Raw genomic sequence first — 27,488 nt, 5'->3', positions numbered from 1 at the left:
AAAAAGTAAGGGTGGGGGGGCGGCTGTGGAACACAGTGGAGAGGGGTAACGTGCTTGGGGTGGTTGGTGTTCAGGGTGTCGGGGAGGGGGTATCCAAATGAGAAAAGTGAAATGACTGGTTTATTTTTCTTTAGCAGCGAAGGATTGGAAAGATGGGGAATTCAAAGGAACCGAGCTCTGACAATGTTGCCCAGACATGTGGAACCTGTGGTAACCTGTTCATGAGGAAAATAAGGGGATTGATACCCATCAACTTCTGGCAGGAAGTGAAACGTATTTCCAGACTGGCTGGGCCAGTGGTGAGTTTACACCCACCTAATATCCTATCACACTCCACTCTCTCCAAAAGCATATCTATTTGTCTACCAAACCCATTTACCTCCTTTCCCTCAATTAACTAATTGGACTGAATTTTCTCAGGAGCACCATTCCTTCCATCGGAAGCATAATAATGCACTGTAATGTTCTTCATCTGTTCAATGTGAACGTACCAGGGTTGGTGAAACAATAATGTGGTTCTTTATTTGAAGATAAAACTATATAAATATTATATTCACTGGGAGGCTTTAAGGCACATGTCTGACCTCGACCAGTGCTGCTTGCAGACTGCAAGTCATGGGGACTAATACATTGCGTCCTGTTGAGGTGCTATTGATTGACAGTAGTGGTCGAGGTCAGACATGTGCCTTACAGCCTCCCAGTGAACATGCTATAACAGAGCCCCCTGTGCAAACAGGGAGGTTCTTCATCACAACCCTAACTTTCCTGCCCAACTCCATTACCATGAATACAAAAATTATAGAAAGTGCAAATGTGACATGGTATTTTTCAAATATATATTTGATTTATAAATATTTCACATTACATTGATTTCACATTATTTATCTATGCATCACTGTTGTTTGTTGGTACTAGCTTAGTGAGAGATCTAAATGTACTGGCACACATCATGGTTGGCACACATTGACGCTTACAGGACAGTTAGGGATATTTCCTTTATTGTGGAAGAAACAGTATTGTGTTTTTTGTTCACTGTTTGTTGAATGTTCATATTAGCATCCAGAGTTGTACTCATCACTGGCTGATTTGGCTGATCGCTCTCAGCGGTGATAATTCAAATGTTGTGGATGAAGTCAAAGACCTGTAAGGACCCTGCTAGTCAAAACCCTAAGATGGACCCATATTTAGAAAGGACTTACATGACCCTTTGGTGCCACAATTTCGTACCTTGACTTCCCACCAACCCCCACCACACCCAGGATGCCAGGCCCTTTCCACTTCACACTTCCATGCCCGCAACACCACCCGCTGTCCTCCCTTGGATTCCTCTTGCACTCCTTCTCACTCCTGACCCCACCCTACCCAACCCCCTGACCCCTGACTCACCCTTCCTGGTCCCAGGTCTCCATTCAAGCTGCCATTTTCCTGCTCCCCTCCCCTGTGCCACAAGATTCAATAAGGAAAACTGCTGACCTCAGACACAACTGCACAAAGCCAACTGGTGCATGTCACATTTAAACAAACGTGAACTGGTTGAGATGAGATTCTCTTGGGCTACTCATTTTATCTTGAAAGTAGGATTTTATTCAAAAGAATGCTACAAATACACTACTAACACCCCGCTCTGCATCTCAACCTGCCATCGGGAAATCAAGATTTCCCATCCCGCTTAACTCAGTCACCCCACACGCTATGTTTCCCGTTCTTGTGGGCTCCATAAAATTGGCCCATTTATATAATTCCCTTTACAGTGCCATATTTATGGTCCTCTTCAATGCGTCCATTATAAAATCACGTTCACTGAGCATATTGATCAAAGTCTCTTCACTCACTGCATTTATACAATTCAACTTATTGAGCCCATTTAGAAAATCCACCTCATTAAGTTGCCTGTTAACTTATTCCTCAGTTCCCTACCTTAAAAGTAAAAATTTTCTGCTTGGCTTTGTTTATTACTTCAAAAACCATAATTCCCAATTTTTGTAACCTGACATCTGAAACCTTTACACAGCAAATGATTTACCTGCATCAACATTTCTACTTTCCTTCATAATCTTGAAAATCTCAGTGAAATCATTTGAAAAGTGCAAAATTTATTGAGAAGGAAAAAGGACAATTACATTCAGTAAGGAATATTATTAGTTTAATTCAATTTTTTAGATATAAAACAGCTTGATTAAAATTGTGGCCAGTGTATATTATTTATCATTCATTTTCCTTTGACAGTTTTTATCACAGCTGATGATAGCTCTCACAATTATTGTCAACTCCACATTCTGTGGACATTTAGGAAAAATTGAATTGGACGCAGTTAGTCTTGCCTCAGCGGTGAGTTTATGTTCAGAATGTGCACATTTATTCATCATAATGTATCCTCTATAAAATAGTGATGGAATTGCATTGCTTCCGATCAGTTTGAAGCTTAGTGCCTTTACCTGAAATGCTCCTTGTGAAAAAGCCTGGGCGTTACCTGCTGTTCTCAATGGAAGGACAGTGAGAGAGCAGCAGTTGCTTCAGTGGCCCTAGGCTAAAGGACAGAAACACCAGCTAGGAATCCCAATTCATCACCATCATCAATGAGCCATCCTGGAAGTCCAATGTGTGTGGACATTGGGTGAGAATGAGATTGGGCTCAGTCTGACCGCTCTTCATGGGCAGATAATCCTCTGGCAGCCACTTGGATCACACATGGGGACTGGTCACTTGTGCAAGGTATTCATGGGCTGCTGAGGAACTGTACCAACATCAACAATAGTGTTTATGTGCCGTATTAACATAATAAACATCCCAAGGAGCTTTTCAGGAGCGTAATCAGACAACGAATCTTGAGACTAAAGTAAAGGAGGAGACATTAGGGTCAGTGACCAAAAGGTTCATCAAGGAAGTAGGTTTTAAGGAAAGTCTGAAAAGAAGCAGAGAGAAGTGACAAGCCTGAGACAGTTAGGGTGGAAATTCTAGAGGTCAGGGTCCAGATAGCTGAAGGCACGGCTGCCAATGGCAGGGGAATGAAAGTTGGGGATGTACCACAGGCCAGAATTGGAGGAACACAGAGTTCGCAGAGGGAGGAATAGGGAATGGCAAGATCATGGAGTCATTTGAACACAGGATTAAGAATTCTAACTGGAGGCATAGATTGGCTTCAATGGAGCCAACATAGGTCAGTGTGTATAGGAGTCATGTAGAAAGAGGACCTGGCATGAATTAGGACATGGGTAGCTGAGTTTTGGGTGAGCTCAAGGTTAGGGAGGGTGGAAGTTGGATGCTGGTCAGAAAACCACTGAGCAGTTGAGTCTGGAGCAACCAAAAGATTAGCAACAATTGGGATTTGCCAGGAAAAAGAGAAGGAGAAAGAATGAGGAATAAAAAAACAAAAAAATCACAATTGCCAGGATTTTCCAGCCCCACCCACCACTGAGGTCTTCCAGTCCCGCCGAACGTCAATGGACTTTAGGCTAGCTAGCCCACCACATCCCCGCAGGAGATCCCACCAAGGCAGGACTGGAAGATCCTGGCCTATGTTTGTGTAAAAGAGATCATATTTTGTACTGTTGTAGCATATTGTTGGCATCTATGACAATATTGCTAAATGCTTCCTTTTCTTTAATCCTTTTTGACAGGTAATAATTATATTGGGTGCCTCCATAGGTATTGGGTTGTCTACAGCATGTGACACACTCATATCTCAGGTAGGTGCAGCTAACTCCAGGCTGTGTTAGGAGCAGGGATGTCCGCTTAATGCAGCAAAAATGATTTTTTTATATCAGACAAGAGAAAGCCTTTAACCTCAGGCCTTGAGACACACATTTCCCCCTGTGAATTTGAGCCAGACAGGCCAGGGATGTACCAGATACAATTCCTGGACTGTCCTGAATGAGCTGATTTCAGCTGCTCCAAGGCTTCTGTAATTGGCCTTCTGTAATTGCACTCTGGGTCTATACTCGATGGAGTTTAGAAGGTTGAGGGGGGGATCTGATTGAAACTTACAGAATACTGAAAGGCCTGGATAGAGTGGACATGGGGAAGATGTTTCCATTAGTAGGAGAGACTAGGAGCTGAGGGCACAGCCTCAGCGTAAAGGGAAGACCTTTTAGAACAGAGATGAGGAGAAACTTCTTTAGCCAGAGAGTGGTGAATCTATGGAATTCATTACCACAGCAGGCTGTGGAGGCCAGGTCATTGAGTGTATTTAAGACCGAGATAAATAGGTTCTTGATTGGTAAGGGGATCAAAGGTTACGGGGTGAAGGCGGGAGAATCGGGTTGAGAAACTTATCAGCCATGATTGAATGGCGGAGCAGACTCGATGGGCCGATTGGCCTAATTTCTGCTCCTATATTTTATGGTCTTATGGTCTAAACACTCTTGAGCTGTGAGTAGGAAAACGATGCAGAGAATCTGAACCAACAAGTAAGGATATTGGAGCGAAGTTCATCTTGAAGCAGGGTGCAGAATGGTCAAGAACAAATCAGTGTCCCATTTCATACTCTGCCCAGTTACACTGCAGAAAGCAAAACAGGCTGGTTATTCACGAGTGCTCGCTTTATGTTACTGCACAAAGTGAACTGCACCCTATTGAGCGTCTTAGGGCAGAATTTTCCATAAATGGAGCTAAATGTGGTGGTGGGCATTTTTGGCAGCGCCCATCCCGCTCTCTGTAATGGCGAGAACTCGTGCCCGATTCTGCACTTGGAGCTTCATGAATTATGCAAAGGCGCATTTCTCTCCGAATCATCTGACAGGTCGGGAGTTGATTCATGTGGTTGCTGTCAGCTGGCAGGTTCAAAGGTCTGGGTGCCATATTTAAAGGCTAGTCCAACACACAATCTCAATCTCTCCAGCCCACCAGAGATGTCTAGCAGGCAGAAGAGGAAGGCCGAAAGCCTCAAGAAGAAGGCAGCACCCACCAGGCCCTCCAGGCCTTAATCAGAGGGGTACAGGCACAAAGGCACACACTCAATCCCAGGGATGGCTGCAGGAAGCACAGCTTATCAGTGCGGCACAGCTGTAGATTAGGCTCAGGCTCCCTTTCTGGGGAACACCTCGCTGGCGTGTCCCCACAGCAGTCAGAGGCAGGGACAGCCCAAGCCTCCAATTCTTGGAGGGCTGCTGGAGACCAGCCACTCGCTCAGTCCATGTCAGATGATGAGCTTCTGGAAGCGGCCGCCAAATCTATGCTGGAGATGCAACGACAGGCAGCGGAATATCAGGCAGAGATTCGACAGTCACTCAGCAGACATGAGCGAGCAATGGAGGGGTCCATCCGTGTCCTGTCTGATGTCATGTCTCCAACAGGCGAGTGCCTCAAGGTCACCATGGGAAGGTTGGCCATGGAGACCTTGGTCCAACAGGTCTTACCAGATTTGTGCTCGAACCTGCACTCCATGGTCACACATCCTTATGGGCACCATCAAGATGTAGGTGACATGGGGACGAAGCATCTTGACCTGCCTCCAGGTGAACCATCTCCTGCAGGAGCCTGGGTGGGGTCCTCAGGCACCCACAGAGAGGATGAGCATCAGCCAGACACCCCAGGGCCTCCTCTCAGGACACTCCAAGGGTGTGCAGCCACTCACAGCCTGTGACCCCATTCACTCCAGCTTCTCAGGCCGCCAAGGGTGCTTCTGGTCCTGAGCCTTGGGCCACCAGAGGATGTCTACCAAGGTCATCACAGACATCAGGATGTAACACTCAACAGGCTGCCTCCACCTCTGCTGCAGATGTTGGGGCAGCACCCAGGCGTAGCGCTAAAGTTAAGAAAATTAAGAAAAATTGATGTTACTTTTGGGTCATGTAAAGAAATTGCACTTTTGTTAATACATTTGATGGCTATGTGAATCTTCCTGTCAACTGAAGGTGTTAGTTTGTGGACAGGTGTTATTTTGTAGACAACTGAAGGTGTTGTCATTTCAATGTTATGACAAAGCCAATAGTAAATGCTGAGCTGTTCAAATCCCAGAGGGAAACTTGAAACAACTGTCACAACTAATTTTAAATTTGTATGTTTCGAGATGCTGGCTATGAATTCAATAATAATAAGACCACCGAGTCTTAGGAGGTTTTTATAAAACTAAATTAAACATTTATTAATAAGGGAAATACATTTTAAATACATACAAAGATCTACAAATTACTACAGTGATAACTTTTAAATCCTCTAATCAATCTAACTCCCAGTTACACGTTTAAGGAAACAGTAAGACACACAGATTTTAAAAGACCCGGCAAAGAAACATGATACCCTGAACAAATCGAACTCAAAGTGAGTTTTCTTAACTTCAGCTCTTTGAAGACAGCAGCTTGAGACATAGATGCTGTAGACTTTTCACACTTGTTGAATCTCAGACTGTTTACCCTTACACATAGCCTTCGCTCCTTATACATATTTTCCCCTTTGAATGCAGATTCCCATTGTTTCACTATGTCTTTTGACTTTATCTTTTTGATAATAAAAATCTCTATAGTACTAAGTTTTACCAATAATCTTTGAGAAAAATAAACACACTGTTTCTAAACTTCACCTGGCTAGGTGACACATTTCACTCCCTCTTTTGAAAACAATCTAGTCTGGTTTATTTTAAAATGCAAATGTTCCCCTGACACCTATGTTTCTAAACATCCCCATATTTACCAAATTAACATTTCAAACCTAACTTCTCTTCTTACATCAAAGCATCCAGACCAGCTGCCTCTAATTCAATTAAGTCTCACGCACAGACACATATAAACATATAGACACATCCCACTATTACTCTATTTTACAATAAATTCCAATAACATTATGAGAATTTTTATATCTTCCTAACAATAGTGATAGTGTGCTACTGTGTGAATCACATTCTTGTGATTCAACCTCAGTTGAACTAGTCTCCACAGCCTTGTGTGATGTCAGAGAGCTCTGTTGAAATCTTTATTGGAAATGTGTGATGTAAGCATTTCTAACCCTTCTTCCTCAAGTGAGAGCAGCTCATCAGCTTTGATATTCTAGCAGCATTTGTGTCTCCTCAGTGGCAGTGGCAGAAGAGAAGACTTGCACGGGGGGAGGAGATCCCTAAGCGTATCCACATCTCAGCAATGTTTGCAAAATTAGATGGCGGTGAAGGCTTCAAGTCTTCTCTCGCATCGGTCTTGTTCCTAAGTGGACTCTCAGTTCCCAGAGTGAGCTCACTCACAGGGCCCCACCAACCAAAGCAATGATCATAGTCTGGTGATTCATGAGGTCAGAACAGGCAACTGTGAATGTGGGACTCGTTCCTGCTGCAATTGGGTGGACATCCCCTGAATTGAAAGAAAATGACATTGAGGGCTAGGAGAGATGTGGATATATCCCCTTACTTGTCTTTACTCTTCATGGAAACTGTCAGCAATTAACGTATCATGGGCATGTCTCCCATGCCTTCCTTCCTCCATGGCATGATTGCGATCACACTGACCCTTAGCAACCTCCAGATATTCCTCGGCCTCCGGATCTTCATCCTCCGATGAGCTCTGATCCTCCTCCACTTCACCCTCTGACAGGGGGTCACCTCTTTGCATTGCCAGATTGTGAAGGACACAACACACTGCGATGATGCGGGAAACCTGGTCGGGAGTGTATTGGAGTGAACCACCTGAGTGATCCAAGCATCTGAAACGCACCTTCAGAAGTCCTATGGTCTGCTCTATGAGGGAGCGTGTGGAGCTGTGAGCAGTGTTGTAGCCCTCCTCAGAACGACTCTGAGGCCAGCACATCAGTGTCATCAGCCAGCGATTCAGTGGGTTCCCCTTATCCCCAAGCAGATATCCCTGCGGACATAATGGCCCCTCCAAAATCTCATGCAACTGGGAGTGATTCAGGATGTAGGAGTCATGGCAACTCCCAGGGTACCCCGTACAAATATACAGTATGTGCTTCCAGTGATCACACAGCAGTTGTACATTGATGAATGGTAGCCCTTGGGGTTTATAAACATTAGGACCTGCTGCCATGGAGCCTGTATAGCCACATGGGTGCAGTCTATTGCACCCTGCACTCTCGGGAAGCCTGAGATGACAAGGAAGCCAGTGAATCTCACATCCTGGCTACCTTCATCCAGAGCAAACCTGACATAACAATGAGTCTTCCTGTAAAGGGCATCTGTGACTTCCTTTATGCATCAATGTGTTGTAGACTGAGAGATGCCACACAGGTTGCCTGTTAATCCTTGGAAAGAACCAGAGGCCAAGAAATTTAGTGCAGCGGTCACCTTCAATGCCACTGGCAGGGGGTATCCATGTGGCATCAGGTCTTCATGAAAAATGTGGTATATGTGATGTACCAGAGATCAGGACAAATGCAGATGTGCACGGCATTGCCTCTCACTCATTTGTAAATAGGAGACTCTTGGACGATAAACCCTAGGTCTGGTGAATCGCCCCACTTGTCTGGGTCTCTCCTCCTGAACCCCCTGTTCATGCTCGGGCTCCGACCATGTCCTTCCTGCTGGAGCTGCGAATGGATTCTCTCTCCTTCGCCTCCTCCATTTCATTTGGACCCTGACAAAGGCAGCAATGAGCCCTGGATCCATTTCTGCTTTTGCCATTGAAGACATTAATGATTCAAGGGGCAAGAAAACAAAGCTCAGAGGATGGCACATTTGGAGACTGTAAGGATCCAAAGCTTTTCCTGCCCTACTTGCATGCTGGCTGATGCTGCCTGATGTCCCTGAGATACTAGCGCACACATCGAGATGATCAAGATGGCATTGTTAATTTGTAACATCTTTAGTCCTGCATGGGATGCTAAAATTTCAGTGAGATGAGTGAACCTAGCTCTGTGCTTCAATCTCCAATGTGGCATATTAATGACCAATCCGTTGCTCATGGTCAATGAGTGGATGCCCTTTGGCCCATTGGGAGTGTCAATTCTGTGAACATGTGACAAGCCTTCATTGATGGAATGTCATTTATGATACAGCTGTGTCTCCCTCACTATTGTCTGCATTCCCAACTTCTACATTCCTATGTGTTACTCTTGAGATGCAGTGACTCTGATGTGTAGCCACTCAGTTCTGAGCAGCCCTTTAACGGTGCTAATGAAGGTATTGGTTTTAAGTGGCTTTTAAGTGGCTTTCATCGCAAGGAGGTCATCCTCCTTTCTTTCTAAGCAGACTCCTGCTCACTCCTGCAGCAATGAGAGGTTAGAGAGTGACCCCAGAAAGACCCTCCTCGTATTGACCCTTCCCCCTCACTGCCTTTCCACAGCCTTCCCTCCCTCGGGTTCATCAACCCCACCTTCGCCTCATAGCCCACCGCCAGTTGAAGCGCTAGTTTCTGAAAGTGGAGGCCTGCATGAGTGCCACAGCACCGTGGTGTTCCTCGGGACAATGTAGGCCAAGAGCAAGAGCAGACCAACCCTACGTCCCCAACAGAGTGGCCTTCATCGCAACAAGACCGGCGCAGCGCTATGGCAGGTATGTTCCACTCACCTCAAAGTTAGCAACGAACTGAGGTCTGACTTGCGCTCACCACCCCTTTTCATAGGGATTTGAGGCTGACGTAAATTCCCGCTGGTGCGATGCAAGATTGGAAGGTGTGGCAAGATTCCAGCGAGCAGCTGCTTTAATGAGCATTCATGACATGTTGGCGAGATAACCGACCCGTCATAAACACACCATTGGGAGAATTGTAACCTATTTTAACAATGGCAGATTTGCAAGTTTTTGCCTGCCGCTCTATTCTCCACTCCCACCCACCACAACACCCACCGTGGACCGGATGGGAAAATTCCACTCTTAGTCACAGCATATAGCTCTATTGCCATTCTAAGCACCACCAATTGTATAGAGCTGTTCATGTCTTCAGGGCATTTGAAAGCACTTTACGGGCAATGAAGTGCTTCTGAAGCATCATCACTATCGTAATGTACAAAACGCAGCAGCAAATGTGTGCACAGCAAGCTCCCACTGTTACGATGTGGTTAGAGAGAAGTAACTTTTTGTTTAAAGTAGACAAAATGTGAAATCCAAGTTACCCACTAGGAGAATAAAGCCACAAATTTCCATGGTGTTAAACAAACAAAATAAATTTTACTATAAGATGTCAGAAAAGCAAAACAATCTCCAATATCTGTCTCAACGCTAACATTCAGAACTACCATGTGGTAAATACGAATTAACTGGCAAACTGTGGTCGAACACACCACGCTGCATTTTAAAAGACTGGTGTGACCAAGACAGATGCCACAGATTTCTCAACAATTCACCCAGACATCAGTGACCACTGTGAGTCACAAAATCGTATTACAACTCTGTCTATCTGTGTGGGATTTAAACTCTTCACTTTCCAAGATCTAGTCTCTGAATTTCCTTAAAAGCTGCACTGACTCAGACTGCCTCTACAGCTGCTCACTCTCGGTTGTTCTCTCTACTCTCCTGAGACTGTGCTGCACAGGATTCACAAAGCTGCACTCCCGATTCTAATTACCAGCACATTTCCAATCCTTTCACAGGCCACTAGCTTCATTAAGCTGGCACTGCCCCATGGTTTTACCAAATTCCAGTCTCCTAGCTTCACAGGGCTAAAAATGACTTCCAGAGATTCTCTGAGCCCCAGCTGCCCGGGAGGGAAACTGTGACCATCTGCCACCTTCTCAGCTCCCTGGGAATTCTCTGAGCCCTAACTGTACCAAACAGCTCCCAGGGCTTCTCTGTGAGCTGCAAACCACACAAGGTCCAAACTGCAACCAACAGCTGCACCAAACTGCTCCCAGACCTGCTATCAGCAGCAGCTTTTCTGTATCCAGCCTCTTTGTCTGCTGCAGAACACTGAGATCAATTGAAACCAGAGCACCTTCTTAAGCTCCACCCATCTCCATGATGACACAGTATTTCAGGGTTCATTGACTGCTTTTAAACAAATTTAGCTTTCCCTCCTAAAATAAAATATCTCTCCGGACTGCACTTCTTTGCAAGCAGTGTAGACATCTCATCTCCTGGTCCCCAGCTAAGTAAGCCCACCTGCTCTTTCATGGCTCCATCTCTTCAATTCTGACTCTATTAAACAAACAAGGGTAACCTTGTGAAATGCCATTTTCTTTGAGGTGTTTTGGCAATCTCTAAAGCCCAGCATTTTAGTTACCTTACCTTCACAACAACTTCCCAGAATTAAATATAACCTCTAAAATATTGACATGAACCATGGACTAGATATTTGACAGATCACAAACTGCAATATAATGATGACCAGATAATCTATTTCTTTGTCCAGGACATCCAGGATAACTCCCCAGCTTTTCTTCAAAGGTGCCATAGAATCTTTGACATCAGTACTGCACTAGAGTGCCAGGCTTGATTTTTGTTCTATAAATCTTTGGTGTAGGACCTGAACTAACAACTTTCAGATTCAAAGGCACTAGTGCTGTTCAATGAGCCACAGTTGATGTGGTATGAAATATATGAGGAACTTTCAACATTCTAAACATTGATAACTACAGGCACCATCTCTTACTCCCAAGGTGGATCACGATGAAAGAAAAAGCATTAGATAAATATTCCTGAGATTTGTTGTCTCTGCTTTTGGGAACATTGAGAAATATTGCAGAAGCTTTCCTTATGCACTAAGATAGAAACCTTTATGGAGAAGATGATTTACAGACAGGATTGATGAAATGCTCTTTTATTACCTATTCTTATCCTGTATCTTCAACATCTCCCTTTTTTTTTATTAAATGGATGTGGGTGTCGCTGGCTAGGCCTGTGGTTGATTCTTAAATTACCAGATAAGGACAGCAGATTTCCTTCCCTAAAGGACATTAGTGAACCAGATGGGTTTTTATAACAATTGACAATGGTCAGGATTTCCCCATTGGCGATTTGGGGGCGGGGCCCACTTGGCGACGGGAAAATGGTGCGGGATAACATCGGGAGGAACCCCTGACATCATCCCGTTTACATTAAAATTTTCAGGAAGGCGGGCAGACAGCGAAATCAGCTGTCCGCCCGCCGACCTGTCAATGGCCAATTGAGGCCATTGACAGGATCGTTAAGCTCATTGAAAGACCTGCCCGTCCAACCTTAAGGCTGGCGGGCAGGCCAGGAGCCCCGGCGGGCTTCCGAAAAAAGATAAAGCCCCATCCACTGGCGGGATGAGGTATCATCTCAGAATTTAAAAAGTTTATTAAAGTTTCACTCATATTTATTAACATGTCCCATCTCATGTGACCGTGTCACATGAGGGGGACATGTTGATAATGTTTTTCTTTCTCTATTATTAAAGTTTTTTAAACATTCAGCGCTCTCCCTGAGACAGCACTTAGTCTCAGGGAGCAGTGCGCTCTTTCACACGCACGTGCGAAAGAGCGCACTCTGACAGATGGGGAATCCTTCCACCCCCTGTCGGGCAGGTCGCTGGGCGGGCCTTAATTGACCCATCCGCTCAAAATGGCGGCTGGACCCGTTTCGGCAGCGGAGTTCAGCTGCCCGCCCGCCGCCAAGCAGGTGGGGCCCGCCCGCCCATCAAGGTCACAATTCTGGCTAATGGTTTCATAGTCATCATTAGACTTCCAGATTTTTATTGGATTCAAATTTTGGATTCGAATCCAGGTCCCCAGAGGATCCCCCTCGGTCTCTGGATTACCAGTCAGTGACAATACGCCTCCCCTTGTAATTTCTCTCCATTGTGGAGTAAGTAAAAATATTCAGATGCAGTTTTCACTCCTGTGCTTGTGGCCTGAACCAAGCTGGAACATGAAATCCTTAACAAAAATAAAATTCAATCATCATGCTTTTGGTTAAGTGAAGCAAATATTTTAATATTCTAATTTTTATGTTATTGTATTTAGCACTTATACAGAAAAATTTAGAATGTGATTTAACAGTCAACATTGATACAATTTGCTTGAACAATGCTTTTTGTTCTGATTTTCAGACATACGGCAGCAAGAACTGGAAGCGAATAGGAGTGATTCTCCAAAGAGGGATTCTCATTCTCATGATAGCCTGCTTTCCCTGCTGGGCTATCTTCATAAACACCGAGCACATTTTAGTGGCTTTAAAACAGTCTCCTACAGTTGCCAGGTGACAGTCTAACCTATGTTTTATTACAAAAGAGAACAAAATAACAGTATTTGAGTAAAAGAAAGGAGGCTGTCCACTGGCCCAATGACAGAGTGTGTTAGTGAACACAGAAGTGTTGGGTCAAGGAATGATGGGATGGAGGTTCCAAATTGCACATTTACATATAGTGAGGGGTTAATCTCAGCTGAATCAGTGTCAAGCAGAGGCCACTTGGTCTCCTCAATAGAGAGGGAGTCAATGAAATGGTGAGTCAACCAAATGAAATGGTGAGTCAACCAAATGAAATGGTGAGTCGACCATGTTACAGTGAACACCGCCTGGCATCCAGAGCAGCAGCAGCGATAGGGAATAGCAACAAGGCACATGATGTCTGCATAGTTGACTTGGTGGGAGTGCAAACTATTTTAAAATTCAAAAGGAAAAATAATGCAACAAAATGGGTCCTCTTGTAGTGTGAAAGATGGAGCTGCAGGCTGCCTCAAACTGCTCCATTAACCTGTCAAGCCCAGAGATAGGCCTTTGGGGTTAGATGATGGGTAGTGGGATGAGCCATTCACATCTATCTTGCTAACAGCATCCTTCCTTGTATGTTAGCTGTGGCTCAGTTGGTGGCACTCTTGCCTCTGAATTGCTTTGCTCTGAGTTCAAATCCCACTCTGGGGCTTGAGCACAAAAATCAAGGCTATTACTCCTGAAGAGGTTATAATCCTAGCCCCTTTTTGGGACTATTCTGGATCAGGCGTACTCCTCGGATGATCATTCTCCCTTTATGTTGAGAAAAACAGGCCTTAAAGGCACTGATCTGACTCTCCCCAAAGGAAAGGAACCACCAGAGAATATTGTCATCCTCCAAATATCCCTTTTAACAAGTTTTAGCTAGATTATAACAACCCGGATATTATAAGGGTCCAGGCATCTCTCCTCAACAACGTATCTCTCCAATAAAAATTATACAGAGACGGGTTTCAAGTTTGGACACAGGAGACTATATGAGACAATATATTTTCTAAATTATAGAAAGGTTTATTAAAGCACCAATCATGCAATTCGCTTTTGATGGTAATTCAATCACAACATTGACAGTTCTAGGAAAGGTTAGTATAATATTGTTTCTATTGGAGGATTCAAGCCTTATTAATGTTACAGAGAGATATTTAAGATATCCATCAATATTTAAAGTAGCATTTACCTTAAATCCCTGAGTAGAAAGGTACTAACTCCAGCAAGATACTTCTATCCCAATTAAGGGGAGAACTATCATCACTATGCTACAGCAGCTCCATTTACCTTGAGAGACGCTGGAGTGAATCCAACGAATCTAAAAGTCCTACTATGTAGTTCAATATTTAAATCCTAAAAGAACTAAACCTGCATGGAGCATGTTAAGCACTCATGCTGGACAACATTGTTTGCTTTTCATAAACATCCTTCCAACAAACAGGACACTGAGAGGTGCAGATAGTGGTCACTTCCTTGCAAAACCCAGTTTTGAGGATTCAGTTTGACAAGTTATTTAGGGCCATCCTTAATGTTACCTATTGTTAGATTGGAGTATCTTACAATTTATCAATACCATGCTGAGGTAATGTAAAGGCCAGTTCCTGTTTGTTCAGAACTGCCTTATGTTAGATAATGTGCAGTGTTCTGTGCTGCAGGATGTTGTTGGCCTTGAGCACACAATTATGTCTAGGCATGTTTATAATTTTTTTAACTCTTCACCCTTTGTCCTGCAGGTAAACTTTGCTTTTAATTTGAACTGATTTTAATTTTTAATCCCTACTTCATACGAGAATCACTCTTTTTAATCTTATAGCTCCTTAGTTATAGATGGATTATCTTAAAGCTTTATATTTCAGGCAGCATTCCTTCACACTCTAATGCAGTACTGAGGGAACACTGCACTGTTGGAGGTGCTGCCTTTTGCATGAAATGTTAAACCGAGGTCTCATCTGCCTGCTCGGGTTGCAAAAAGATCCCATGGCATTATTTCAAAGGGGTGTTATCTCTGGTGTCCTTGCCAATATTTATCCCTCAATCAACAACAGAAGAAAGCCCCTGATTATCTGGTTATTATCACATTGCTGCAAATGGGAGTTCACTCAGTGCAAGTTGGCTGCTGCATTTCCTACATCACAGCAATGACTACAAATCAAAAGTACTTCATTTGTTATAAAGTACTTTGCGACATTCGGTTGCTGTGAAATGTGTTACATAAATGCAAGTCTTTCTTTTTAACTGAACAAAATAGACTTCGGCCCTGGGAGTTCTGAGGATTTCGGGAGAGTTCCTCTATCAATCCATCCATCCTCCCCACAAACTCAGTCAGTGTCACTGTGTAACAGGCTGTCTGGAGGGGAGGTTTAGTCAAACTGAGTCAATTTTTACTCCCCAGAATCCTTTGCAGCCACATGGAACTGCCCGACTGAAAACTGAGAAAGTGAGACTGAGTGCTCCTGTGATTCAAACTCGTGTCTTATTGGGAGTTTGATACAATTTGGTTTAAACACCGGAACAACTGCTTGTTGGTTCTTTGGAAAATAAATAGAATCAGGGTAGCAGAGCACAGAAGGACGGAATTCGAGCCATGAAGTCTGTGTTGGATCTTTCAAGAAGCATTCTAGTTAATCTCACTCAGCATCTATCCAGGTATCCCTGTAATTTTTCCTTTTCAAGCATTTGTCCAACACCCTTCTGAAGGTCACTATTGAACCTGTTTCCACCCTATGCAGCAAGGGATGAAGGAATGTCACACCCCAAGTTCGGACGTTCGTAAAACTTCAGAGTTTCCTGGGGTAACCTCTCCATACCTTGTTTTCCCTCTTTTACTGTGTCTCGCAAAGAATCCTGGCTGTGACTGGTGTGTACCAGGTTGAACTTCCTACCTTCAGTGCCAAGGCACCGCATGTTGGTACTTCACTGCGCTGCATGACTTTGCTACTGCAGCTTGAGCTTGCCTTTTGTTATAGATGGTGATCTTCTATGGTTTTCCTATTAACAACATTTTCAACTTTTCTTACAGGTTGGCACAACGCTATGTGCAGATATTTATTCCTGGCCTCCCCGTAAGTAATTAATTAACACTAACGCAGTCTAACACATACACGCAACACAAAGACACACGCACAGACACACACGCGCACAAACTGAACTTAGTCATTACTTGAAAGTTGGAGCTCAGCAAATTCACAAATTATATCTCCCTGTCACTAACTGGGTAATTTCAGCATTTATTCAGCCATATTTAGCAAGATGACGTAAAAGCAAAATATGGCAGACACTGGAATTTGAAATAGAAGCAGAAAGTGCTCAGCATGTCAGGCAGTATCTGTGGAGAGAGAAACTGAGTTAACAGTTCAAGTCAATTCCCTTTTACCAGCACTGTCCTCAGTCACACGGCATAAGCACCAGACTAGATTTCTCCACAGTGGGATTTGAACCCACAATCTTCTGACTCTGACCTCAGAGAGCTGTGAACTGAGAAATGGCTAGCACAGTAAAGCAGCATTTTCAAGATCTAGGCAGCTACAGCATTAACCATGCAGGACCCATGTAAATAGGCTACAGTCAGGTTGAACAGAATCCCAAGACAGGTCCGGCTGAAACTTTGAAAGAATGTCTGAATGTAACTTTCTTTTCTATTTCAATAGTGATCGGTACGCGGTCTGCTGCTAATTATTTTCAATATTCTTTCTTAGGCAACATTTCTTTATCTGTTGGAGATCAGATACCTTCAAAATCAGGTAAAGTAACTGAATTTTGAAGCGTGCATGCAATTACTTCAATAATTATCGCAGTGAGATATATCTGGGAGTCATCAGTTTCATATTGCTTATTTCGATGATCAATCGCAAACAGGGAGAAGATTCATAATATTTCAGGAACTAATTTGGAAGATGTTGCCACAATCATAGAGTATTATATAGTATTAACAGCGCAGAAACAGGCCATTCTGCCCAATAAATCCATGCTGGTGTTAGTGCTCCACACGACCCTCCTCCCACCCTATCCCAACTAACCTGATCAACATATCCTCCCCTTCCTTTCTCCCTAGTGTGTTTATCTAGTTTCCCCCTAAATATGTCATTTCATCTCAACTATTCCTTGTGACTAAAGAAATGAAACTAGTTTCTCAGCCCAAAGGGATCAAGTGGGGATCATTTCCCCCTTCAATGCCTGGTCAGTAATCGGGTGGAGTCGATCGCTAATGTAAAACTCGTCCAATTTTCATGTCACTGAAATCAAAGGCATAAAATCGGGTGGCTTCTACAGTGGGCATTATCGCCCAGACTGTGAATGTGAAAATTACCATAGCGTCTTTTTGTTTTTAATGTCAGTCTATTGCTCTCCAGCCAAATGCTAGGAGGCAGCACCTTAGTGTTCGCATTTTGATTCTCAATTCCCCCAGTGGGACGATGTCCTGCCTTCTTTCAGTCTGTCCTCAGTTTGTGGGCAGTGCTGGCAAAGCCACATTTATTGTTCAAAACAAAAACAGAATTACCTGGAAAAACTCAGCAGGTCTGGCAGCATTGGAAGAGAAGAACAAAGTTGACATTTCGAGTCCTCATGACCCTTCAACAGAACTCATTATTGTTTATTGTTCATCCTTATTTATGATGAGATGGTGATGGTGAGCCTATGTGGACCACTGCAGTTCATATAGGCTGGTGAACACCAACTGCTGTTAGGCAAGGAATTCTAGGATTTTCACCCAGCACAATGTAGGAGCAGCTACACTGGCTCAAATCAGGATGGGGGACAGGAGGGAACCTGCACAAGATAGAGTTCCCATGACTTTGTTGTTCTGGTAGTTTTTTGGTGGTAAATGGTTTGGTGGGGAGATGTACTGTCAAATGTAAACTCGGTGAGAATCTGCAGTACATCCTGTAAGCAGTAGATACTGCAGCCAGAGCCACATTGGTAGAGGCGGTAGAGACTTTGTCTAGGGAAACCAATTAAACAAGTCAAGCAGTTATGATGAAGTTATTTCTGACCAGGTGAGTGGTCAGCATTCCACTAGATCCATCATTTTCAGATGGTAGAGAAACTCTAAGGGTTTACAAGATGAGTCACTCACTGCAGAGTACTCAGTATCCAACCTGCATCGTAGCCACAGTGATGATATGGCTGCCTCGTTATGCTCCTGGGTAGTAGTGGCCTCATAAGCATTGTGTACACACATCCACACACATTATAGAGCAAGATATCAAAGGAGAAACCCATACATTTAGTTATTTGTTGATTGTTCCATTGTTAAATCCAACACAGAGAGCGTGGAATGTCAGAATCAGGGAAATAATTGAATGAGTTGCCTATCAGAAAGATAGCAGGCTGTTGGATAAGCCAGCATATTCAAATCTCCTGCACTCTGCACCATGATAAATAGTGCAGCTCCCTGGAGCACAGGGAATTTGAATTTGATGATCTAACTGCAAATGTGGGCACGTCAACCACACCTACAATCAGAGAAATTCCAGCAATAAACCTGATCCAAGTGAGGGAAAAGTGCTCCTCCTAGATCAGGGGCACATTGTACCCCAAACATGGACATTGAGTTAGCAGTTGCACAGGGCGGAATCTTCCACTCTGAAGTCTAAATTTGGTGGCAGGTGCAGAAGTGGGAGTGATTCCCATTGGTGGGTGGGATGGTTAAACGCACACCATCTTGCGCTATTCATCTCATTTACCTCTCATCTGTGAGGACCATGGTGAATCGTGTGAAAGGGGTGGGCCATAAGTCACCGTACCCACCATTACCTCACGGGGTCAAAGGTCGGGGTGCCGTGGTTAAAGGGCACCCGGACAGCCATTCACTCATTGCAGGCCAGGAGCTCTGGATCTGTGTGAACAAACATGTCCATGAAAGCTGTGGCCCCATGGTACAGCGGTGCCTCATTGGAGACTCTCCCCCAGGCCATGCTGGAAAGGTAGGAGCTGATGTTTCCCTGAGATGACAACAGGACGCCTCCTGTCTGCCCATGGTAGCCTGGACAGAGGTCACAGCGAATGGGGTCCACCCAGCAGTTTAGGAAGAGAATGAATGATCTGCGGCACTCTGTCAGGGTAAGTGCACCTTGTACTCACTGCAAACTGACACTCTGATCAGGGCATCAGGCAGTCTAAGTGTGCGAGTGCAGAGGGATGTCACACAGGAGTTTGGGTTGCAGCACTCGCCAGCAGACGGGACACCTGCACTGATTGTGTGCCAGCCACTCTTCATGTTCTCAATCTTATATCAGTTGCAGGACAAATGGCTTCTTAATCCCTTAGCAGGGACGGCTCGTCAGCTGCCATTGGCATGCATGCTCCTGAACTGCTCATGCAACCATTGGGATCACAATCCATCCTTCTATCTTTCTGCAGGAGGAGAATGCCCAAAACAAGCATGAATGGGCCAAGAGCAGAAGGGAATGGCTGACATTAAAGTCCTGAACCAGTATGAGGAGATGGCAGACAAGTTAGCTGGGGAGGAGCAGGACCATGCCTGTGTTGAAGGTGAGATAGGACTTTCACAGGAAGTTAGTGAGGACACCCCCAGTCTGCAGCTGCCAGTCATGCCCACTGACTGGGAGGTGTCTTTAATGCGCGAGCCTTTTTAGTCAATCATTAAATCTTTCTTTTCTCTATTTCAGTTACCAGCCACAAATGGGGAGCACTGCAACCCCGGCCAGCCATGGGCCCAGACCCAAACCCACCTCTGAGGAGGATGCCTCAGAATCCTTAGCGGATGCACCATCACGGTGTTCAGCTGCACCCTCCGCCAGTGCAGATACACTCGCCTTGATGGGTCCAAGTTCTAGAGCAAGCCTGGGGTCACAATCTGATGAGTGCACTGGTCCGCAGCTGGCAGAGACAGTAACAGCCAAGGTCTCTGACGCTGGAGGACTGCTGGAGGCTAGGCCACTGCTGAGTCTCAAGCAGATGACAAGTCTCTGGACTCGGCCCTAAGAGACCGGACGGAGATGCAGAGACAGACAGGGCAACGTCAGGCAGAGATGCCGGGTGCCATGCGCAGACTGGATCAAAGGCTGGAGGACTCCATCCATGTTCTGTCTGCTGTTGTGGCTCCATCGTACGAGAGCTTTTCTGTGTCCATGGAGAGGGTGGCAGGCGCCTTGGAAACCCAGGTCCAGCAAATCGTACAGTGGCTGCCAAATATGCACTCGGACCTGCACTCCATCGCTCTAGGCATTGGTGCAGTGCAGCAGTGGCTGGTTGAGATGGGGACAGGGCACCATGACCTCCCTCCAGGCGCCCCTTCGCCTCGAGGAGCCAGGGAAATGCCATCCTGCACCCACAGCGTGAAGGAGCGCCAGCCAGGCATTCCGGGGGATTTATCCCAGTACACTCCAAGGGTGTGCTGCCGCTCCACCTCTGCTCTGCCAGTGACCCCATCACCTCCAACAGGTCAGGCTGAGGAGGATGCATCAGTGTCTGAGCAGGAAACCCTTAGTAAATCAGGGTCCTCGAGGCCTTACGCTACCAGTGAGCGGCTGCCAAAGTCCTCACAATCAACAGGGCACAGCAATCAGCAGGCTGCTTCCACCTCAATTGTGGATGCAGGCCTGCACCTCGACAGGATCACAGGGCTACAGAATTATTAGGGTGCAGAAGGAGGCCATTCAGCCCATCGTGTCTGCATCAACTCTCTAAATGAGCATTATGACTTAGTGCCATTCTCCTGCCTTTTCCCCGTACCCTTACACATTGTTTCTATTCAAATAATCATCTAATGTCCCCTTGAATTAATGCCTCAATTGAACCTGCCTCCACCACACTTCCAGGCAGTGCATTCCAGACCCGAACCACTCGCTGTGTGAAGCAGTTTTTTCTCACATCACATTTGCTTCTTTTGCAAATCACTTTGAATCTGTGCCCTCTCATTCTCAATCCTTTTATGAGCGGGAAAAGTTTCTCCCTATCTATTCTATCCAGCCCCCTCATGACTTTGAACACCTCTATCAAAACTCCTCTTAGCCTTCTTCTCTCCAATCTATCTTCATAACTGAAGTTTCTCATCCCTGGAATCAATCGTGTAAACCTCTTCTGCACTCTCTCCAGTGCATTCACATCCACCCTATAGTGTGGCGGCCAGAACTGTACACAATACTCCAGCTGAAGTCTAACTAGTGTAGAATATAAGATAATCATACCTCCTTGCTCTTGTACTCTATTCCCCTATTAATAAAGCCCAGGATACTGTATGCTTTACTAGCTGCTCTCTCCAGCTGTCCTGCCATCTTCGATGATCTATGCACATAAATACCCAGGTCCCACTGCTCCCTTAAGAATTGTACCCCTTATTTTATATTGTCTCTCCATGTTCTTCCTACCAAAATACATCAGCTTGCATTTCTCCACATTGAACTTCATCTACCACCTATCTGCCTACTCCAACCTGTCTATGTCTTTTTGAAGTTCTATATTGTCCTCCTCACAGTTTACAATGCTTCCAAGTTTCGTGTCATCTGCAAATTTTGAAATTATGCCCTGCGCACCAAGGTCTAGATCATTAATATATATCAGGAAAAGCAAGGGTCCCAATACCAATGCCTAAAGAACTCCACCACAAACCTTCCTCCAGCCCAAAAAATGTCCATTGACCATTACCCTCTGTTTCCTATTACTCAGCCAATTCTTTATCCATGTTCCTACTGCCCCTTTAATTCCATGAGCTATAATTTTTCTCACAAGTCTGTTGGCACTATATCAAATGCCTTTTGAAGGTCCATGTACACCGCATCAACAGCATTACCCTCATCAACCCTCTCTGTTACAGCTTCAAAAACCTCCAGCAAGTTACTTAAACACGATTTCCCCTTTAGAAATCCATGCTGGCTCTTCCTAATCAACCCACATTTTTCCATGTGGCTACTAATTCTATCCCAAATAATTGTTTCTAGAAGTAGTGACAGGGTAAGAAAAATTAAGAAGTATTCAAGGCACACAGGTGGCACAGTGTACACTCATTGTGCATAGTTTGTACACTTATGAACATATGTTCTCTTTGACTGTTTCGAAGTCTCCTGGATTCCCTCTTGCTGTGAGTTGCTTCAATGGCCGCGGGCATTAAAGGGTCTGGAATATGGGCCTTGATCAGAATCCGATCATGAACTCCCGTAGATTCAGTTCTCCCATAATATCAATTTAGTGATTACTCAAAAATCCCACATGCATGATTAAGCACTGGCTATCAGTTGTGAGTGTGCTGTTAGCCACTCCTCGTGCAAGCCATTACTGGCAACTCAGCATGTTCTGACCTCTGAAAATGTGTTCGTTGAGGTCATTGCTGCTCCAGCTGCTGTTGCCCTAATGCCAGTTGTGAGTGGATAACATGAGTACTCGAGGGGTGTTAAGTTTGCTATGTGAGTAGCAAAGACAACTGTAGATGCAGTTTCAGAGCTGAGAGAGTGAAGCTCTACACCGTCTTTTTAACTGTAGAAAACCAGAGGATGCCCTACATGCCTGGAGGAAGCTGTGGTGGGCATGTCCAACCATTAATGGCCTTCCTTTGGTGATTTGTCATTTTGAGCTAACATGCCGGTGACGGCAGCAAGTAAGGAGGCTACAAGCACATTAGCCTTGACTGCAAGAGGGATTTGAGTGTAGGATTTAAGAGGTGTGTGTGTGTAGTTGCCTGAAGCCTTTGTCAGACCTCACATGGAGATTTGTGTGTCATGCTCATCTCCTTACCAAGGGTGACTCACATAGAGGGTTAGCAAACAAAGTGCATTGGACATCAATGAAGGACCTGGGTTTTAGCCCATGAGGTGAGAGAGTAGAATGGGCCTGTGTGCTGGACCGTGCCAAGGACAGTGAGGCCATCCAAGTGAAGTATCAGCAGCTCTAACAGACCTCTGCATGGTCCATGCAGGAAAGAATAATGAAGTTTATCTTGGCTGGGGTGTCCACAATGACAGATCATGGTCTTGCACTAATGCCAAAGCCATTTGGAATGACACTTGCAGGAGTCTCTCTGATTGGAGGGTCTGGAGTGATTGCACCTCAGCAACCCATAGTGTGGGTGAGGTGGTCTCAGTGAGTGGAATCCAGAGTTACTTCGAAAACTTTTGGCATGATAAAGATGTCAAGGGATATGGGTTCACTCTGGGCGGGTGGTGATCGGGGAGCAGGAACACGATCTTCCCTCAACAATATGTATGAAGAAGCGATTTCAAGGTGCCAAATGGTGTTCTCCTGCTGGTCCTCGCAGTGGACCCATCGATCGGATTCTGGCTGAAAGACCTGGGCCAAGTCAGCCCCCCTTTGGGAGCAGGTGTGAGTGACATGAGTGCATCCCTGGTGAGGTTAGATTTGATATTGCTCCCAAGTTGCGTGGTGCATGGACTTTGTGAGACCATAGGTGAAATTACAATTCTATTTACAGGTGCCTGAGGCTGCGGTAGAACAGAGTGCTGTGCAGGCTCTAGTACATGCATTTAGTGCCAGGGCTCTGCAGTTTCGCATAGTTTGGCACATGCAAAGGATCAAACCAACAGTAGGCATGACGGTAACTCGTGCAATTTAAGTTGGCTATCATAAATAAAGATAAATTAGAGAAAAATAATGACTGTAACCAAAAAGATGCTGGGGCCTCCCAGCCAGCAGAGGATAGAAAACCAAACGGTTCAACAAATGTGTCAACAGCTTACTCTGCCTGGAATCTAGTAGCTATTAGATTGGCACAGCCTCTCTGCTATGCCATACTCCTACTATGACCTCTGCATGTGGCTTGGCAACACCCTAACCCTTGTCAGCTCCATTCCCTTCACCGTCCTTCTCGTCAGAGGAGATATCTCATTCCTCCATGTCTCCCTCAGGCAAGATATCTCCCCCTTATAGTGCTAGGTTGCGCAGGCTGCAGAACACAATGATGACCCGGGACACACTCTGTGGTGAATCTTGGAGAACCCTGCCTGAGCGCCCCAAACATCTGAACTTCATCTGTATGGGGCCTATCATCTACTCAACCAGGAACCTGGCAGAGGCATGTGCACCACTGTAGCTCCTCTCAGCAGCACTCTGCGAACAGCAAACTGATGCCATCAGCCACGTCTTTTAGAGGTATCCCTTGTCCCTGAGGAGCCAACCCTCCAATCCTTGAGGCCTGGGAGTGGCTCAGAACATATGTAACATGAGAGCTCCCTGGGAAACAAGCACAAACGTGCAGCATTTGCCTTGACATGCCTGGGGGAGCTTAGCTTCCTTCCCCAGACACCCCTCTAAACATGCCCCACACACTCTGTCTTCCTTCTCCAGATAGCCTCCCTCCCTCCCCCGGACAGTCCGTCTTCCTTTCCTGATCAGCCTCCCACCCTTCCCCGCTGGTCCTACCTCCGCTCCGCCCTTCTCCTCTTCCCAGCTGGTCCTGCTTCCTGTGTCCAACTTGGCACAGCTTTCGATGGCAGCACTCGGCATGAATGAAGTTCTGAGCGGCCTCCAAGAAGGCGAAAGCGGCATCTGCTGACCTCAAAGTCGTGCAAGAAGTGAAGCTCGCCTGGTGCATATATACAGTTGTAAAACTGAACAATCTAAATTCTCGCCGGCAGGGAACTTAATTTGGAAGGGGAAATAATTGCGGTGAGGTGCCTCTTAATGGGCATGCATGAGATGCTCATGCGAAAGGCCTTCCCAGCGTTGTTCGTCAGGAAGCTCAACCCACCTTGCACGTCCTGAGAACAAAATTCCTACAGTTCGTCCTGAGGTTGGGAAACAGGTTTTTGGCCTCATGCCAAATTACGATCCCCTGCCCACCACACTTGCTGCTGTTGGCAGGACCGGGAGATTCCGCCCATCCTTTATCCTGGCTATCTGGGCACCATACCCGACACCCTGTCGGTTTATTGAAGGGCAATTCCAGGAATGACTTTATTGTTTTGTTCCCACCTCAGGGGATCATCATGCCTCAGCTTTTCACTGGTCTCATAGCCAACATCCTCAACGCTGTCACCAATTATCTCTTCCTCTTTGTGCTGAAGCTGGGAATGCCGTAAGTAGCAAATAAATATAAAAATGTAAATGTCAAATATATATTCGAATCTCAGTCCTGATCAATTAATCTTTCAGTGAACAATGAGCTGATCTTTATTTGAAGCTGCCTTTAATATGTGAACTTGTTCCTCAGAGGCTCGGCTGCTGCTAATGTTCTCTCTCAGTACTGTCAGGCTATTCTCCTGTTTGTGTACATTCGATGGAAAAAGTTGCATGTTAAGACCTGGGCAGGTAAGTTTCAGGGAGGGTAATTTACACTTTGATGTGAAATGGACAATATCCAGTTTGGAGCCTCGTTGTGCACCCTGTTTAACATGGGATGTATTTAACAAGGCAAATACATAGGGCAGAATTTTCTGCTCATCAGGCGGGTGTGCGCCCGACTCGAACGAGCGGTGACATCGGGCGAGCATCCCGAAGTCATTGCGCACTCGTACGATATTTCGGTTGGTGGGTGCACGCGGGAGTCGGCAGCGAGCCCACGGACAATTAACAGGCCTATTAAGACCATTGAAGTGCCAATCGAATTTAAATTAAAACTTGCGCGCTCGCCCTCCGCCCGCCCCCAACACAGGCAGCGCTCAGTGCTGTAGCGCGCATTTCACGCTGGCCGGGCCTCAATTGGCCAGTCAGCGTGAAATCGCGGCCGTGGCCCGATCACGGGCTGCGGTCAGCTTCCCGATCGCTCCCACTCACCCCCAGAGAGCCCGCCTGATGAGGGCAGAAGTCTGCCCATAGAGATAAGCCCAGAGTCAACTTGAATGCTGACATGACCTGGATGTTACAAATGATTTTCTCTCGCCCTACTTCATACTGTGTTACTAACTCCATTTTCTTTATGTAGGATGGTCTACTGACTGCCTGCAAGAGTGGGGCCATTTTACACGGTTGGCAATTCCTAGCATGTTTATGATATGTATTGAATGGTCAGTGTTTCAGACTGGAACTTTACTTGTAGGTAAATAAACAACTTCACTGCTTAAAAAAAACCTTCCATTATTGTGAAGTGGGTGAGACAGTGACATATATCCGTCACTAAAATGTGGAGCAAATCGACACTCTGGAAGGAGAGAAGCAAGGCGAATCTTCCCCCTGAGGGCAGTGAGGTTTACAAGGGTTCACTAACACACACAATATGAAATGAGTGAGGGAGAATTTTACTTTGACTGGGATTGGGAAACAGTCGAGAGCCAATTCCTGAAAGAAGAGAAACCATCTTCCAGCAAATTCTAATCTCCAGTTACCCCCCCCAAGGATCCAGATTGTGAAACTTCTCAAAAGCAATGGCACTTGGAGCTGAACCAGATTCCTGAGGAGGACCTTTCCCCAAAATAAAACAACAATTTAACCAGATACTCATTGGCTTCACTACCTTCCCTGTTTATTTTGTGTAGCAGTTTAGAGGAGACAGCGAGTCCCACTCTGTCCCGATGGCCTGTGGGTATATGTCAGACTCACAAAGAAAGACTTACATCCATCCAGAATCTTTCATAACCTCAGGATGTCCCAAAGTCTTTTACAACCATTGAAGTGTTTAAAGCCTTCAGGCCCCTCCAATTCCTCACTGCGCCCTATCAGTTTAACCTCCTCCAGTCCCATGATCCTTTGTAATCTCTGAGCTCCTCCGTATCTGGCTTCTTATGCATCCCTGATATTAGTTGCTCCATCACTGATGTCCATGCTTCAATGGGCTCAGCCCTAACATCTGGAATTTCCTCCTTAAAGTCTCCTCCTCCCTCCTCCTTTAAGATGCCCTTTTGCCAGGCTTTTAGTTATCTCTCCTGACATTGCCTTCAGTGACCCGGTGCGAAAAAAAAATTTTGTTAACAATACCCTTGTTGAACCTGGGACGTTTCACTATGTTAAGTGTGCTTTATGAATGTAAGTTGTTATTGTCTGTGCTGTAACATACGGAATGTGAAGGGAGTTTCATTCATGATTTGCTGATTTTGAAAAGCTTATTTGAGAACCCAAAAGCCTTTGAGTCAAAAAAATACAAGGAACGCCGGGGACACCGAGCTAAGGCACTGCGTAACGACACAATGGATATTTGACACAGAGAGTCTTGTTCAGTTCTATTCATCATCAGTATGAGGAAGGAGTTCACCTTCAGCAAATGTTGTAAAGTATTGTATTTGTGTGGATCTACATTGTCAATTCTATTTCATTGTTGACCATTATACCAATTTTTATACTAAATGAAGATGAACAAAGTTAGAGAAGAGTAGGGGAGTTCTGACTTCTCCATTACAGAGTTGGGGATGGTGGGAGTCAGCAGGGGAAGCGTTTGCAAACACAGGCTTGGAGCAGTCGGCCCTTCAGGAGAGTATCCTGTCTTTTTTGGCTTTGAACAATCAATTTAAATTTTTAATTTTAATATTTAGGAGGCCATATCATTGCCCATTTTGCCCCTGCAGTTTGTGAGAGATTATATGGGGCAGCTGTATCAAAGAATCAGCAGAGGCACAAT

At 45.3% G+C, this 27,488-nt stretch overlaps 1 protein-coding gene across 1 annotated transcript in view; it reads left to right on the top strand.

Annotated features, from left to right (window-relative positions):
- Window positions 1-221: 221 nt before the first annotated feature.
- Window positions 222-27,488, top strand: part of LOC121282897 (multidrug and toxin extrusion protein 1-like) — a 48,272-nt gene continuing 21,005 nt past the window's right edge. Inside the window, exons 1-9 of the mRNA XM_041196707.1 lie at window positions 222-299; window positions 2,227-2,328; window positions 3,618-3,686; window positions 12,882-13,030; window positions 16,050-16,092; window positions 16,726-16,770; window positions 24,919-25,016; window positions 25,152-25,249; window positions 25,863-25,976. Coding sequence (XP_041052641.1) covers window positions 222-299; window positions 2,227-2,328; window positions 3,618-3,686; window positions 12,882-13,030; window positions 16,050-16,092; window positions 16,726-16,770; window positions 24,919-25,016; window positions 25,152-25,249; window positions 25,863-25,976 — 796 coding nt within the window. The remainder of the gene's footprint in view (window positions 300-2,226; window positions 2,329-3,617; window positions 3,687-12,881; window positions 13,031-16,049; window positions 16,093-16,725; window positions 16,771-24,918; window positions 25,017-25,151; window positions 25,250-25,862; window positions 25,977-27,488) is intronic.

This window comes from Carcharodon carcharias, chromosome 10 (genome assembly GCF_017639515.1).
Source record: "Carcharodon carcharias isolate sCarCar2 chromosome 10, sCarCar2.pri, whole genome shotgun sequence".
Taxonomy (NCBI): Eukaryota; Metazoa; Chordata; class Chondrichthyes; order Lamniformes; family Lamnidae; genus Carcharodon; species Carcharodon carcharias.
The sequence above is the reverse complement of the archived record's forward strand: the minus strand, read 5'-3'. Positions and strand labels throughout refer to the sequence as shown.